We start from the raw sequence: 16637 nt of genomic DNA on the forward strand, positions 1-16637 counted from the left end.
GTTTACAGGCTAATTGAAACTTAAGCTCAACTTTAAAAGAAATCTAAGAAGAATTAGCCCTTCAAAAATTTTGTTTGCTAAGAAAGAATTATATGAAATTGTAGGCATAATTGTTGGAGGGAAAAGAGGGAGTTTGAACTGTATTTATACGGTCGGCGTGGCGCGCGTTTGTGCCTCTGGCAATCTTCCCGCTAGAGGGCGCCTCGACGGACGAATACCAGACATTCCAGCGTAATGTTTAAGTAGTGGGGAATCGAGGCTGGCTCTCGTGTGTCAAAGAGCCTGTGTTCCTTGTGTGTTCGACCGCATACCATTAGATTTTCCATCGTTTTCAATGAAAATACGTACTGTGCGTTGGCTCGACGTGCCAGCGGACGTCGTGCCGGATGTTTGATCCTCTGTTCGTCAGCCTGTCAATGCAGAAACATCGGTGAGTGAATCATGGAAATGGGGGGAAGAACCACCTTAAGTTCGATTTACCTTGAGGAATGCGTGGCTCGTTCCTTTTTTTTTCTTCACGCTACGTCGCATTCCTCTATCGATTCTTGCCTCAAGACGGGCGGAGAGACGAGGGGTACGTTTCATTATGCTCAGTCGGTAAAAAAATTATAAAAATCGTTACCGATTTACCGTCTACTTTCTATTAATCTTGCTTTTTGTTCTTCTAGTCCAATTTTCGGCACAATTACAATTTTTTCTAACTTCTCAAGTTTGAAAAAACATACAGAAGTATTATTGCGGCACTGATATGCATGCTTTCTCATTTTTATTTTACATTAAAGATTTTCTTAGAATGTATAAAGTTGGTAAGAAAATTACTAAAATCATCACCGGTCGTCTACTTTCTATTAACTTTGGTCTTTGTCCTTTTTGGCCCAATTTCTTTCTTTTTTTAATTTCTCACGTTTGCAGAGGATATAGAGGTATATTATTGTTGTATTGATATGCATAGCCTTTTGTTTGAATCTTGTGCAACAACTTTTCTTAGAATATTAAGTCTTGTTAAAACAAGAATGAGATTGAGACATAAAAATTCATGAACTGCAGCAATGATACAGAGTGATTTTCAGAAATTATTCTTTTATCATGCTTTCTACGAAAAATGTTTGTTACAGATTTGAACCTTTTTAATTATGCCCGCGCGTTTGCGTGTATGTTGTTACATGAGACTGGAATTCGCGTGCCCGGCGTTTCGTTGATTCATCGCTTTCGATGAATTTCATTTAGCGAGGCACGATTATTTACTTTTCTGACTTGTAATCTTCGATTGAATGTTTATCAGCTTTTAAATTTATCAGTAACTCTACATTCCAACGAGAGATTAGTATTTAAAAAAAGATATTGTTGACAAGATACGTTTCAGGAAGAATCTAGAAAAAGCTTGCAAGAATATCGGAGTGGGAGTAAAAGTATTTGATCCAAATTACCAGATTATTGGTTTCCTTTTACTCCATTTGGACTTTACTCCAATTGGAATCGTCCTTCTAAGTATACTTATTACACTAGAAAAACAAAATTTCACTTTTGTTATTACTATCGAGTACGAAAAGTATGCATTCACCTTAGATAATTCTTATTTTTGCCACGGAAACAGAAAGGAGTCGATGAGAGACACAATAATAGGTTGAAAGTACTATTTAAGAGGCATTGTTTATGTTGTTAGAAATGAAATTGCGACGCCGGTTGCATGGAAGTTTGGAAAGAGAGCAGGAGGCGCGATACGAGAGTAAGAAGAGGAACACTGTTACTAGTAATAGCTTTGAGCATGCCTACATAATTCGGAGTTATCGCTGTACAAACATACACACAAGTATCACCGATCAAGTAACTCTTAATATCCTCTTAGCGTTTATTTCCTTAAATAAAGCTTTGTATGTAAAAAATACAAGATCCTAAAGGATTTTCTTTCTTTCAGCGGTGATATAATTTTCGATGTCACGACATGTCGCACATGGTATATATACTACCTTGCATAAGTATTTGGACACTTGTTGCAATTCAATCAAAACATTGGTATCTTTATTATATTTTCAACATTATAATAGGAGAATGTCTCTCTATTATTAATTCTTTACTTCTTGCCTTAATTGCGACCAAATGTTCTGCTAAACTGAAACTGAAACAAGTAATATACCGACCATTGATCAACTTCTATATTTATCTCTAATAAATAGCTTATACCTCATAAAGTCCATGGAAACTTTCAGAATATAGTTGGAAACATATATTCCGATCATTCTAAGATGTCAATATTGAACAGATATATTTCATCAAGCTTCGATCATTGCTTTTTTATTTACACTACGTAGTACCAACTATTAATGTTACCAATGTCTACTAATTGTATGTATTTCCTTGAGATAAAAGATCAGAAAATTAGATCGAAGAGCTTTATTTGAACTATTTTATATATTTGCAATAATCTGCAAGTCTCTAAATACTTATCCACTATAATATACGTTATTGAATACATCTCAAATCAAATATATATATATAAGTCTATATATGTATATAAAAGTGGTAAGAACTTTTGTTCTAATCTAATAATTGGAGAGTAATTCGAAGCCATTACTAGTCGGTATGTTAACGGTGGGTGGAGTGGGATCTGGGATCGAGTGGATACGCGTGGGGACTCGCGAAGCGGCGTCGGGTGGGCTGCACGCGAAGAGGCGGAGGACGCGGGCGGCAGACCTCTGGTGAGGGGTCCGCATTCCACAGACAATGTCACGTTTTTTAATCCCCGTTTTACTTTATTTGTACTGGCTTCGGCCGCGAGGAAGGCCCCCAAACAGTTAACTTCGACTTCTGTCCCCAGAGAGCAGAGATCCTCGTGACGGTGCCGTGGTCGTCAGCGTTCTATCGCGGGAATTTCAACCCGTGTGTCGAACACCTGCTGCATCTCTACCTCGAGAAACACTTCCTATCTGAAGTTCAATCCCGCGGACAAGTGAAGTTCTTTTAGAAATAAAAACTAAAAAGGGTGAAATTGGTGGATCAAGGATACCTTTGTTCAAGTTCTCGAAGAAGAAGTACGAGAGAAGAGATGTCCGCCGTCGAGAGCGCCTTGGACGTCCTCTCCAGGGCGGCTACCATGGTGCAAGGTCAGTTTGCCTCGTGACTTAAGCTTTCAATGGATTGCTGGTGATTGTTCATGATTGTTGATTGATCAAGCTTATAGTGGATCGGAAACTGAACTGGGTATTCCATAGCAGATTGTTATTTAGCTCGATATAGATCACTGGTACAACAATCAGTTGTCACCGTCACCAGTTGTTGTTTCAAAGTATGATCGCATTATGATAGAGGGCTAAGGCTATTCTAATTGTACTGTTTCAAGGTACAGGATATTACAGGATAAAATACAATGTTTCAACGAGTGTCAAATTGTTTTCGTAATAAAGCGTAGACTTACGTTACGTTACAAAATGAAAACTGGAAGTAAAACTAAAATTATGGGCAATGGAATGTGTTGGCTACGACCGTGGAATTTAGATTACGTGATGTTGTTGATTATGCTTTCTGCAGTACTCTGTATACGTAAAATTCGCGTTAATTTTACATACTAGTACGTACAAAAAGTTTTCAACTTTTTCGCATTATGATCTTACGGTAATAGAAGAAAGTGAAGAAAACGTAATTAACCCGTCAACCCAATTTCCATGAAACCTAAAACCAGATCATTTTCAGATATCCAGTTTACCAAGTCATGCTCCAAAGTTTTTACCCAGAAGCATTCACACTTCCTTCAGGAAATTTCCCAGTCCACGAAGGCGATTAAAAGGTCTCGTTTCCATGACCAACCGCGGCGAGATAAATCACGGCCCGTCGAACGAATTGATGGAATTTGTTCGGTAGGGTTGTTGAGGATCTATGTAAGAAGAGAGGAGGCCAGTACGAGCCCGCATTCCTGCGAAATGCCAATTTCGCGTCGAATTAGATAACATTGTGCGGCGTTTATTTTAGATTCGTCGCGTTCGCGACTCCTCCGACGGACTCCTTGGCAAGAGCCTCGAACGAGTCTCCTGTGACGTTTCATTTCAAACAGTTAAACAAACGAAACACAAACATTAACAAACATTAAACAAACATCAAAACAATTTCATTCTACTCTCGGAGCACGTTTCGATTAATCTTCTTGTCGAAAGGAGTCAGTCTGATTATTCTGTATTCTTAAAGCCGCTTCTCACAGTATCACGAAACGTTTGCTAGCTAAAGTGTGTCATTTTCGCAATAGTCTAGTGTGTAATCGACCGTAAACAATAGTCTTCTCGCGTTGGAATAGTTGAATCATTCTATTATGTTACGAGCTTCATTCTGGTATTTTAATGAACGAAGGCACGATGGATTTTATTATATCACTTTTGAATCATGTTGAGATTTTAGTTGTTTCGAGTCCCGAAGCTATGGAGGGAACATAGGAGTGGAACTAGGTTTCTTATCGAAAACTGATTCATTGGTATTTGATAAAACATAAATCATCGTGTGTCTTCCTCGTTTCTCTTCTATTTAAGAAACCCGGTAATATTTTCTTCAAAATGCAAGAGGAGTTTTGAAGAGAAAATAATATCTAGTTTCTTAGTTGTAAATCTAGAAATTAATTTCTTACTTTTACAATATTAAAAAGAACTGTTCGTATGAAATTTTATAAGGTCCACAAATTCTTATTATTTAGGAATATCTACCTTCCATGGCTTCTTTTTAAATTGAGGGTGTAAATCAAGGAGAATTGATTTAAATGACACGGTGAAGAATGTGTATGGTCAGAAAAAGGTGTAGCTGCAAAGTGTGACGCATTAGAGAAAAGGTTCCACTTTCGAGGGCAATCGGGAGCATGACGACGCGTTCGCGGCGATGATTTTCATAAATCATCGAGTTGCTCCTCTCGTCTCTCTCTCTCTCGCCTCTCTCTCTCTCTCTCTCTCTCTCTCTCTCTCTCTCTCTCTCTCTCTCTCTCTCTCTCTCTCTCTCTCTCTCTCTCTCTCTCTCTCTCTCTCTCTCTCTCTCTCTCTCTCTCTCTCTCTCTCTCTCTCTCTCTCTCTCTCTCTCTCTCTCTCTCTCTCTCTCTCTCTCTCTCTCTCTCTCTCTCTCTCTCTCTCTCTCTCTCTCTCTCTCTCTCTCTCTCTCTCTCTCTCTCTCTCTCTCTCTCTCTCTCTCTCTCTCTCTCTCTCTCTCTCTCTCTCTCTCTCTCTCTCTCTCTCTCTCTCTCTCTCTCTCTCTCTCTCTCTCTCTCTCTCTCTCTCTCTCTCTCTCTCTCTCTCTCTCTCCGGTTCTCGAGAGTGTGACTGGTTCCTCCTGTGTGTGGTTTGTTGTGATGGAATGCCGTGCCTCGAACCTGTTCCGAATACCAGACGTAGTTGCATCTGCCTGCGGATGATGGCGCATTCTGTGACTTTCTCGATGACCAAAAATACGTTTGCCCGGTCGGTTCTGCTACTTATCAGCGTGGTCAATGATTTCAATATGATATCAGAGGGTAAATTCGAGCAACTTGATTTCTCGGTGATCTTACCTTTGTAGATTTAGATAGATTCACTATCGTACTTGTCAATTTTTAAATGAACCGTGGATCCGAATCTTTTTATTTTGAATACAAAGAAGCTCAAGCAATGTACCAATGTAGAGAATAGAGATTCCGATATTTTTTGGGTTTTTGGGAATTCTACAAAGAGAGATAATTTTTTCTTAAATAAGTATTATTTCAATTTTATTTGTTACTAGAAAATAGAGAGCACCGTTTCGATCGATATTTAGATATTAATTTTCACTACGTGTAGTTAGCAGGTTTCTTTTTAATTCAGCACATTCCATAAAATGTAAATTATGCTCGTCTAGCAAGAATATCAAATAGATATATATATATATATATATTTCAATTAAATTCAGATTTTTGAAGCACGTGGAAGAAATATAGCAAGCGTGTTCGAAATGTATTGAAGTATTCGACGAATTCACACCCACGAAACCGCGATTCGCTGGTGTACGGACGTCTGATAACCATACGCGATTACCTGGTTGCGTTGCTATTAAAATGCCTAGCATTCCTCCTCAATGCCTCACGATTCCTCGAGGATAACTTGCCACCTTGATCTTGCTTAGGTATCACACGACTAACAATAATACAGAGTTCCATAGCTTGCCCAAATCGATAGGCTTCGAGGTTGTTGACCTATTCTCACTAATTTTTTTTTATCTATTCTCTAGACTCTGAGTCGAATGCGTAAAATATATTTGAAAATAATTAGATTCGTATGATTTCTCCATCTTCGAATACTAATTCTTGAAGCATAGGTAGATACAATTACAACAGAATATATTATATTGTAATAATATCCAAGGTCGCCTATACCATTATTGAAATTATAGATTTCTTTTATGGTAACAACGTTGATATTCACAGAGCATGTAATTATTATTTTAAAAATGTGTCGAAAGTACAGATACGCATGTATTATTGTCCAAAAGTGAATTAGAGAAGGGTACCTTCGAGACAACCGACAGTGTTCGAATTCGAGTACTTTACAGAACTAATGGAAGGAATTCAAGGATCTTTATCAGGCGAAATTTTTTCGCCAACGTGACGGCGTTAGACGTAGTGTGCACGTGTACTGGACGCACATGTGCATCGATCGCTTACCTGCTACGGAAAAAAGGGGAAAGAGGAAGAAGAAAGAGGAAAGAAGCGAGTTAGTTGGCAAGAGGTGCCTGTATCCCTTAACACTCACACTGTTGTAGCCAAATAGCGATGGCTTTCAATCACACACCTTTCGAATTAATCCTAAAACAAGCATTGGATAATACTCAAATCAGGAAATGTTAAACCGTCCATTCTTTTATATGGTAAACTATCTGAATCAATTTCCACACTATATTTAATATAAAAATTAATTACTTTTTTAATAGGGTCCTCAAAAATTCCCCTTCGAAGTTTCCGAAGATAATCTTACCTTAGGACTAATATTAGAACAACGCTAATATCGGGATTCTACAAGCTCTAGAAAGTTTCAAAAGATACTAATCTGTATATCTATATCTGTATCTATATCTACATATATATACTACATCAGAAGAAATTTGTTCAAGAATGATTGATAAAACGGAGCCATCGCTAGATCCAAGCGTGCAGACCGTGTGCATGTGTAAAAGGCAAGCTTTACCAGCTGTGGAGGGGGCAGACGACGGGACGAGGCGGATGAATGAATGAATCTTAAGACAGTCGTGTTAAGAGGGGCATTCACGAATCCACGTATCTCTGACTCTGTCTATCTTTCCAGAAAACTCGTATCCAATGTCCCCAGTCGTTCCGTATCCTTTAACGTGCTAGTTTTAACAATCGGGTGATCCTCCAGCCTGGGTCATACTTATAAGAGCCAATGGTCCTGATTTCTGGCCGACGACCAGTCGAATTCGTCGATAGATCGCGTCACGCCGCTTTCTTCGAGTTCTCCTCGAGGCTACCAGGACATCATGGAAGCCACTTTCTTCGGTGAGAAGAAGATCCTCCCATGGAAAGGATATTCCACGTATTCTATTCTCTGATTTCATAAAAAAAGAGAAAAAAACAAGGAGAAGATTGTAAAAAGTGGCTTGAAATCTGTGCAATTTTTATAACTTGATGGGAACCAGTCGGTGGTTCGCGATATTCCGCGCTTCTTCAAGCTCTATGGACCGTCTGTGAGAGAATAAGAGAGGAGGAATCATTGATTTATGATTAATCTTGTTGGTATTCACGGTGGTTGCAAATTGAGTTCATGACACCTGAAGATTTTTCGAAGCATGGAGATCTCGCCGAGGAGAAGGTGTTTCTGGCAGCCGTGGCTCACTACGGAGAACTTTCAAACGGTATACAAACCCGGAGGTACGTGAGGAAACGTTCTGGATCGTTTATGGGATGCCCTTTCCCCGAACCTTCTCATTTAGGTTCGCTAAATAATTTTTATACGCATGTGAATACACGCTGTTAAAAGGATCTGAGGCTTCAGAGAAGTGGTACTCTCCCATGGTTGGTACTCAACGTCAAGTGTAAAAAAAGAAGTGAAAGAACAGTGTAATTAGATGAATTCGAAAGTGATCTATCTCTGATAAATTGTATTTTATATGCGTTTGTAATGAATTCAACTTTTTATTTGAAATTAACTAGCTTCCATTAATATTTCAGAGCTCTGGCCTCTGGTTTCTTCCGTAAATTAAACTTGTAAACTGGTCTCTTCTGTTCAATTCGACGAAAGTATGGCAGAAGCCAGCAGCCAGATAGTTAATTGAACGGAACGATCTCGGCTTCGATCCACGCGTTCGGTCCATTCATCTTTTCCCTGGCCGCTAGCTCATCCTTTGCCTTTAAACCAGTTTGACCGTCTTCCTGACGATCCTCTCACGGCTATTAGGCACTTCCTGCCCCATCCTGGGAACCAGTCTCGTTTCTCTGCTCACCCTTCGCGTTCTCCTCTTCCACCTCTCTCTTTTATTCTCTTCGCACTCCTCCGTGTGTTTCTCGATCGTTCGAGGGGTTGTTAGATCGATTTCCGATTTTAGATATCGCGGGAAACGGAAATAGGTGATCTGCGATGTTTTATAAATAAATTAAGTGCGATGCCGGAGGCTCAAAGACAGATTTACTTGATCTCTTCATTCTTTAATGATCGTAAGATCGTTTCGAGAATTATAAGAATGAATATAGTGTAGGAATTGCAGGGTGAATCAAGGATGGCTTGAAACCCGGACCATTCGCTGCTTCTCCGAGCTATCGATCATGATTTATAGTTGTACGTGCAAGAAAAAGTCGAGGATAGATACATGCAGTTTAGGAATCGGTATAGTTTACACTATATGTCTATAAGCTTTATCTATAGGAAGAGGAAATGAAGATTATTTAAAATATTAAACAACCTCGTTATTCCATTTATTTACAGAGACTCCTCTAAAATATAAAGAAACTCCTCCAACATCCTGACAATGACCGTTGTTTCTAATCTGCGAGAGTCCTCTGTACTTTTATGTCCATTTAAAAACCTCCCTTTTAGAGTAAAGGTAAATCTCTTTTTAAAGAACCTCGAACAACCAACCAGAATAGTTACAACATAAAAAAAAACAACATTCACAAACTAGCAAGCCTAAAAATGTATAAACTTACAAAAAGTTTCATTTAGAAAAATAGAATTCTCAATCTGAATAATATGTTAAAAGCACAGAGTTCAAAATATCTGAAGATTTTTATCTATTGTGCAGAAGAGAGGCCGAAGACGACGAATCTCCACCGGAAGCCGAGTAGCGCGTGGCGTAAGGAGCGTAGGAGGGATCCTATCCAAAGTGAAGCTCTGGACATGTCCGCAGCCAGGGTCCATCATCATCATCATCACAGCAGGCCCAGCGTGATTGTTCCTACCACACCGCAACCTGGTAAGCTTCTGCTTGCGAGTTCCTGGTGTTCTACGCGAATTCGTTAGGCGAGTGGCTGGCTGCCGTTGTTCTTGGCCTCGCGGGGGGCAACCAAGAACAGGCTATTGTCTGACGCATGGGGTGACTGCGTGCTTTGACAATGTGGCGTGATGCACGTCGCGCAGATGCTTGGCTTGAATAGAGGAATAGACGATTCACGTTAGCTACAAGCTGGAATTCCTCTGAGAAGTACTCTGAAAGAAAAAAACCAGCTAAAGTTTTGAATTTTTTTAAATAAAATTGAGTTAGCATGGATTGAGAATTAGTTGGGCTAGATTTGAAAGTAAAAATGGGGTGAGAATTCCAAACTGAACATTTTAATTTCATTTTGTTATTTGCCATTAATAAGCTTAGTAGAATTGCTATTAATAGCCTTCGGTATTAATTATTTGTGATATTAAAAGTTTCTTCGCTACGTCAAACATTTTTGGGGTATGTTCTATGTCATATTTTATGTTGGATGAAATAGTAAATATGTACTGTTTACCAGGAACAACTATCGAGGACACGGCAGTGACGCCCACTCCATCACTGACGCCGTCGGCGGCAGCAGGAGGCCAAAGAACCGGGGTCAGAACTGTGGGTGGTGTGAGTGACCCTGCAATAGACGAGCATTTCAAGCGATCTTTAGGCCTAGAAGAGTACGCTGCAGTTTTTAACGCCACCACTACTGACAAAGAAGCAGGCCTTAGTGGTACGTCACTGTCTTATTTTATACAAGGCAGGAAGAGTTAAACAAGGAATTTATAAAAATTTAAAAAAAACTTTTTTAGTGGATGATCACTTTGCAAAGGCTCTTGGGGAAACCTGGACAAGGCTGCAGGCAACCAGCAGAAGCAAGGACTCGACTTAACTGCCGGACAGTTAACCAAGAGTCTTCACCATCGTCGTTGCGTTGTTGCTGTTGCTTCTGTTTTCTTCATTGTGACATCCAGTGTGGTTCCATTACCTGTTTAATTAACCCATAAATTAACGTGAAATCGCTGTTAATATCCGTAGAAGAAACAGTGGGAGCAACCAATGAACTCTGTATTAATATTATTATAATATTATTATTATTACTATTATTATTGTTTGGTTCGCGTGGGAAGCAGAACGAAAGAGTACCTAAGTGTCCTTGAAATGTCATAGATGCTCTTGGGTGCAATCGACGGCGTACCGCGATTTTTCTAACTTCTTGGGACAATTGTACTCGAGATACTGTATATATAGACGCGTATTCTTTTAATCATGCCATCATCGCGGCCTCAGAGGCCTCAAGTTATTTATTATACGATGTTCCATACTGCCTCGCTAAATACTAGATCCGTTCATTCCTTTTGACTTCTTTCTGCTGCAGTAAGAATTTGAAGAAAAGAAGACTTTTAAGAAAATTAACGAAGATTAACCTTCTACAGTTCTAATTGCATTCTGTGTGTGATTGTGCCGATTTTCTGATACTTTAATCTTTCGTTATAAATATACGTTTTCCGTAATGTCCATCAATAGTATAAACGGCACGAAGAGGAATTGTATTTTCCTCTAAAATTAAAAAGATGATACTGATAAAGAATAAAACGTCGAATTCGGTTCGATGTAGAACCGTATGGAATTAGAACTACTGCAGCTGTTGGAAGAGAAAGTATAATGAACGGTGTGACTTGTACGTAATTAATTATTCGCCTAAACGTATTACGTGTACATATATATGTACTTAGTATATATGTATGTATGTTACATATATTTCGCAATACATATATATATATATATAAGTAATGCGTATGTTGTAATTATAGAAAACCGAGAGTCTTTATAAAGAACGTAGAGGATAAGCACGAAACCGTATAAATTGAACCGGTTGTTGCACAAACTTGTAACACGTGTTCACCTCGTGTAACTATATATATAATTATATATATATATACACATTGTATCAAAGAGAAGAGAAAAAAGAAAACGAAAGAGGATACATAAGAAGTCGACTGATGATATTTTTAATACCAATCTTGCTGCCGAAAACACGTATCCTTCCTAATCCAGTAGATCCCTAGTGGTCGATGGTGAAGATTGCTAAGAAGAGTAGTACTGATTTCAAATGGTGCTAGGAGGTTTATCATAAACCCCAGCACGCACAGAAGTCAGTACCTCTGTCTTCTTATTGTCTTCAGATCCTCTTCTCTGTCGATTTTCAGTGCTCTCATTTAAAACTCGATTGCTACAGCCCATTCTTCTTATTGCAGCTCCAGAGATTTTTCTTTGGTATAAAATTGAGCTGAATATTAAGATTCAAATTGAAATATGGAAAATACTATCTGAAGATCCTCGGAGTCGCGCACTTTCTCCAAATATCAAAATTTATGGAAACTTCGTACCCCCTTCTGACAATGGAAGACCAATTCGTAGCAAAGAGAAGATCACTTCCCAGGGAAAAAAAAGATTCACATAAACGCGTTCCTGCTCCAGTTCCAGCCATCCAGCCTCCATGCATACAATAATTTAACCAAGTAAAAATCACTTTTATCCAAATCATTAAATACCATCGATCCACAATTCCACTTCACAACGTATTTCTTTCAGCTTCTGCTCTTTTGTCTTCAGTAAAAATTCCTGCCCTTTGAGAGAAGCAGTTTCCTAGTTGAAAGCAGAAAAAATGATGGAAGTCGAAGTTTGGTGACACTTTTTTCGGAACGAAACCACGAAGGATGATGGGCCGGGAAGAAGCGACGCTTTACGTGTCGTAGGTGGGCCCAGACCTAACCCAGACTGTCCCAAGAGCGCTCGGATGGCTTCCTATATGCAGGCAGCCTGTTCACTTGCCGTAAAGCAAAATGGTAACTTAATATTAGACTTGAATATAAGTACGGTAATCCCACACCAGAGTCCAAAGTAAGCCTACACCTAGCCGGCCGACCATCCCTGGACCTCGGTTCCCCCTTACGAACGCCCTTGAGCGTAATAATACGACGGGATACTAGATATCGGTGCTCTCTGTGCTTCTAGGTGCAAATTGCGACCACCTATGCACGCCTTGCCGTCCCTGTTTCTCCGTTTCCAGCCTGTACTCGCGTCTCTCTTCCTGTCAGCGAGCTCCTTACTGCCTGTCGTCCAAGAAGATGACTCTCTTCGACCGACTACGCTGAATTATAACGTCCATTCAACTAAATCTTCGGTACCGAGATGTTCTTCGATTTAGCATATATATTCCATCGAAGATTAGTATGTCAAAATTGGAATTAGTGTGCCACCATGAAGAAATGGGAGCATACTGAAGATTCTTTCAAACCTAAGTGGGAATTTTTTCACTTTATGATGCATCAATGAGAAGAAAGATATCTTCCTAATCTCATATCCTCGGAATAACTCGGAAGGAGAGTGAGGGCTTTCCCAAAGAAATTACGCTTTTTAATCGTTCTACTAACAACATATAATGTTTGTGACACGGAATTGCAGAAACTCGATCTGGTTTTCCAGCGTTTTTTCAAAGTAACGCCGCCATGAGCGCTCCCCGAAGTACGACGACCTTCGCTCTGCGAAGAACTAGGATAAACCAGTGGTCTGCGTTTCTCTTTGGACATATAGAGTAAGTTAATCCGGCTGCGTATCATGTTTGCAGTCCCTTTAAACGATACTGATACGCCTTAGTCGCGAAAGTCGCATGTTCCGGGCTCCAGACAGTTTCTTCATCTCTTCACTTAGGAATTCTGATCGGGCAAGTTCTTCTCGATATATTCAAAATGTTAAAAGAAGTTCAATGAATGGACAATTGAAGAATTTATGAGTTTTAAACGCTATAATACAACGTACTAGGTTTTATAAAGGTAATTATATGTTTTTACTATTGGTTCATAACACGACAGATGTTGAGGGCGGTTTTTGATGATTCCCAAGAATTTTCCAGGACAAGATGGTTACTCAACGACATTAGGGAACATGGTTTTCGACAATTTCGAATTAGTCAGCCTCTAGGGGTGATACGCAGCTGGAAATAGGCCAATAGACCGCGAGCAGATGCTCGACGAAGCTATTTCCCCGTGCACGCAGGTGTTTCTACGACTGTCTACGAACTTCTACCCTCCCATTGGACACAAATGCATCCCCTAGCGCTGACTTAGTGATTCTACCCTTGCTAGATGCTATAATTTCTCTCGTACATCATTCAGAAGGGGAGGTCGCTAGATTAGTATCGAATTGGACACATTCTAGAATGTTTGTTGCGTCTATTTCACCATTTTCGTGAAATTAGGCTTTATTTTATGAAAACGATCGATTTTACGTGGATTCTCGATATATAATATTAGATATTAGAAGAGAATATATTTTCGTTAAAAGATTGATCATGTTTTGAAAAGTTTATGACTATAAAAATCCAAAGAATACGTTCTGTTTTAGAAAAGAAGAGCGAATCGGGTTCACGAGGAGGATTCTTTGACGGTGGACCAACATCCACCCCATACAGATGGTCTCCCCCGTAAATAGTGGCTCTACCATCGCGTTCCAACCGAGATATCGATCCAAGTTCCTATCTCACCCTCGATCGAATTGCGTTCCAAAAATTTCTTTCATACCATTCCGTCTTCTAATCACTATCCTTCAGAATTATTAACATAATATAGCCGTAATCTAACTTCCTTCGCGACAAGTGGGCACGTCGTACAATTTCATTTGCTCTTTTAGAGATCGATAGTAGATCGACTAGCTTTTCTATTCGGTTCGTGGCATATTACTGTTTGTTTATTTTAAGTCCCAGGCGTATCTTGTTTCGGAACCAGACCCAACTGACCGCAGCCTGGCATCGTTTTCTCGTTTTATTCTCTTGCGTTACACGTCGACCTGGTATCGGTGGCGTGAATTAAGCGAGAAAAATCGACACCGTGAGGCGGATGCGCGCAGTTTCCAGAACGATCGGCCCGATTTTTTGGAATTAACCAAACGATCAAGATGCCCAAATTGTCTGGTCCATCGGAGCTATCTGTTTCTGTATGAATCCAACTTTTAAGAAATTTATGGACAAAATCTTGGAAGTTTCGTGCTTTCTCTAAACTAATATTTTAAGCTGCAGTTGCGAAAACCGTTTTGTGTACTAAAGAAAGGAAGGTATTTGGTATTTGGTAGCTTTGACTGAAAAGGACCACTTTTTTTTAAAGTAAGAATGGAAGGATTCCTATGGATATAGCAACAGGTAGGGTTAAAAATAATTAATCGATAAATAATTGGAATTAATAGGATAGAGTTGACGATCAACGGTTTTACAGGAACGTGACGATAATAGAATTTTAGATGCGTCTCGATGCCTCACGTTGCTAGCCTCGCATCGAAATCCCCGAGCCACCCTCAACGCGAAAAAACGGTACAGTTGCATGCTCAGATTATAGTATGCCCTCCTATAGAAATATGTGACAGAGTACTTGACGTAAAAAGAATTAAACACTTTTCGTAACATAAATTAAAGTTGAATGAAAGAAAGAGAGATTCATTTGGAAGAAGTATGTAATTGCAATTCTACCTACACACAACTTCATTTTTAAACGGTTCTATAATTTGGAAATTTTGTTTACATGAAAAAAAGGTAAGAAGTTTTCACGAAAAGAAATACAAAGGAATTGCCAAAAAGTCACTTTTTCATTATCATTGACCAAACGGATCAATGATACGGTCAGAAAATCTCCATAGCACAGATCATATAACAATGCACAAATTTTAACAACTCTGAAATTCTTTTACCTGTCATTAAAGCTGATCATATCCTACAGGATGCTCTTACTCTCAGACGCCGTAGAAGAGAAGTGGAAGACAACTCATCGGTCCTCTATCATAGCCAGTCACCACTGTAAACACCAGCACATGCACTGAGGAGGTATATACAGTCCTCCGAATATTGATATCAGTCCTCAAAATCGAATGACGAACGCGGGATCACCGGCGATCGCGCACTGGATGTAGCTTGTACGTGTCGACGCCGATGCATTCGACGAAAACCATCACTAAAACCCCCGTGACGTGTGGAACTGCTATAGATCCTGGAAATGATCGAAAGGAGAAGCAACGGGCGTAAAATTGACAAATGGAAATAAACATGGGAAACGAGGAAGACACGCGAGAACGTCGACGAGGAGAGCCACGAAGGTTCACAACGAGCATGGGACTCTGGACACGACTGATCGAGTGACCGAGGGGGTAGCATTGTAAGAATACCCCTCCTCGTGTGCTTGTATAGAATTACGTGTGTTGATCGCACATACAGCCTGATACAGCTCTCTCCGTCCCCTTGGTTCGCGGCAAAAGGGAGCACGAAGGGAGAAGAGTGGCTCTCCGTTCTCCCTTCCCCTCCGTTGCCTCTCCTACAGCCTTTCACCGTGTGTATACCCACCCCTGCGTACCCCTGTCCCCCGGCCCCCTTCGAGGCGTCCTCTCTCGCGTGCGTGAATCATGCATATCGATTTTCTTTCGTTAGTACGTCGTTCGGTAGTCGTTGCCCGGCTGTGTACGCCTCTGACGATGCGTTTCCCCTCTTCTTTCGCGCGGAGAGAGCCCGGGGGCCGACCGCTGCTCTGGAACCCCTTCTGAAAATGCGCTAGACGCACCACCGCTAATTCTTTTCGCCACAATGGATAGAGGAGGTTCGTTTTCAGCGGCCTGGTGGCTGAACCCATGATCTGGATTGGATTGGAGGTTCCGGGTTCGGGAGGTTGGGGAGGATGGGGTTCTTAAGAGGATAAGAGGTCCCTCCAACCCTCTACTAGAGTAATCTGCATCAAAAGTAGGAGGAACGTCCTTGACAATTGAAAATTCTCAAAATTGTGCAAATGATAATGTGTATTAGTAGTAGTAGTAGTAGTAGAAGTATTAGTCAGAGGTTAATCCAACTTTATTTTTAGACGTTTAAGACGATCGTCAATAGGAGAACTATTAAGAGAAATTCAAGGAAGGAAGTTGATGATGAGGAGGCTGATGAACGAAGAGAAATTTGTAAGGACTAAAATGGCCCGGTCTGGTCCGGCCCCCACCCCTTCTTCGGAAGCTGAAAGCCCTCAGAGAGACCCCCTCTTTCCGCTCGGGCAAAATGTCCCCGTATGAGACGAACAACGATGTGAACGATGAGACGATGCTCTTGTACCCGGCCCCCTCTTTTTTTTCCTAATATACGTCCCCTAGTCTCGCAGCAGCAGGCCTTCGATAATAAAGTTTCTTTGTTTTTGCTCACTCTTTTCTCTCTTCTTGTCGCGAGT

The 16637-nt window shown here is 40.3% G+C and overlaps 1 protein-coding gene and 1 long non-coding RNA gene across 3 annotated transcripts; both read left to right on the forward strand.

The window, feature by feature from the left end:
- Positions 1 to 101: 101 nt before the first annotated feature.
- LOC100741211 (transcription cofactor vestigial-like protein 4) lies at positions 102 to 11388 on the forward strand. 2 transcript variants are annotated; one of them, XM_012380768.3, is made up of 6 exons: positions 102 to 430; positions 2816 to 3101; positions 7347 to 7855; positions 9223 to 9393; positions 9923 to 10126; positions 10206 to 11388. In XM_012380768.3, exons 3-6 carry the CDS (start codon positions 7774 to 7776, stop codon positions 10283 to 10285), a joined length of 537 nt encoding a protein of 178 aa, XP_012236191.1. In that variant the 5' UTR covers positions 102 to 430; positions 2816 to 3101; positions 7347 to 7773; the 3' UTR covers positions 10286 to 11388. The 2 variants fall into 2 exon arrangements, with proteins under 2 accessions (XP_012236191.1, XP_033174580.1); XM_033318689.1 differs by lacking the exon at positions 7347 to 7855.
- A 2397-nt stretch (positions 11389 to 13785) lies between these two features.
- LOC112212094 lies at positions 13786 to 16611 on the forward strand. The gene is made up of 3 exons (XR_004460949.1): positions 13786 to 14590; positions 14664 to 16168; positions 16287 to 16611. It is a non-coding gene; the product is annotated as an uncharacterized LOC112212094 (long non-coding RNA).
- Positions 16612 to 16637: the final 26 nt, after the last annotated feature.

This window comes from Bombus impatiens, unplaced genomic scaffold (genome assembly GCF_000188095.3).
Source record: "Bombus impatiens unplaced genomic scaffold, BIMP_2.2 scf_0107, whole genome shotgun sequence".
NCBI classification, from domain to species: domain Eukaryota; kingdom Metazoa; phylum Arthropoda; class Insecta; order Hymenoptera; family Apidae; genus Bombus; species Bombus impatiens.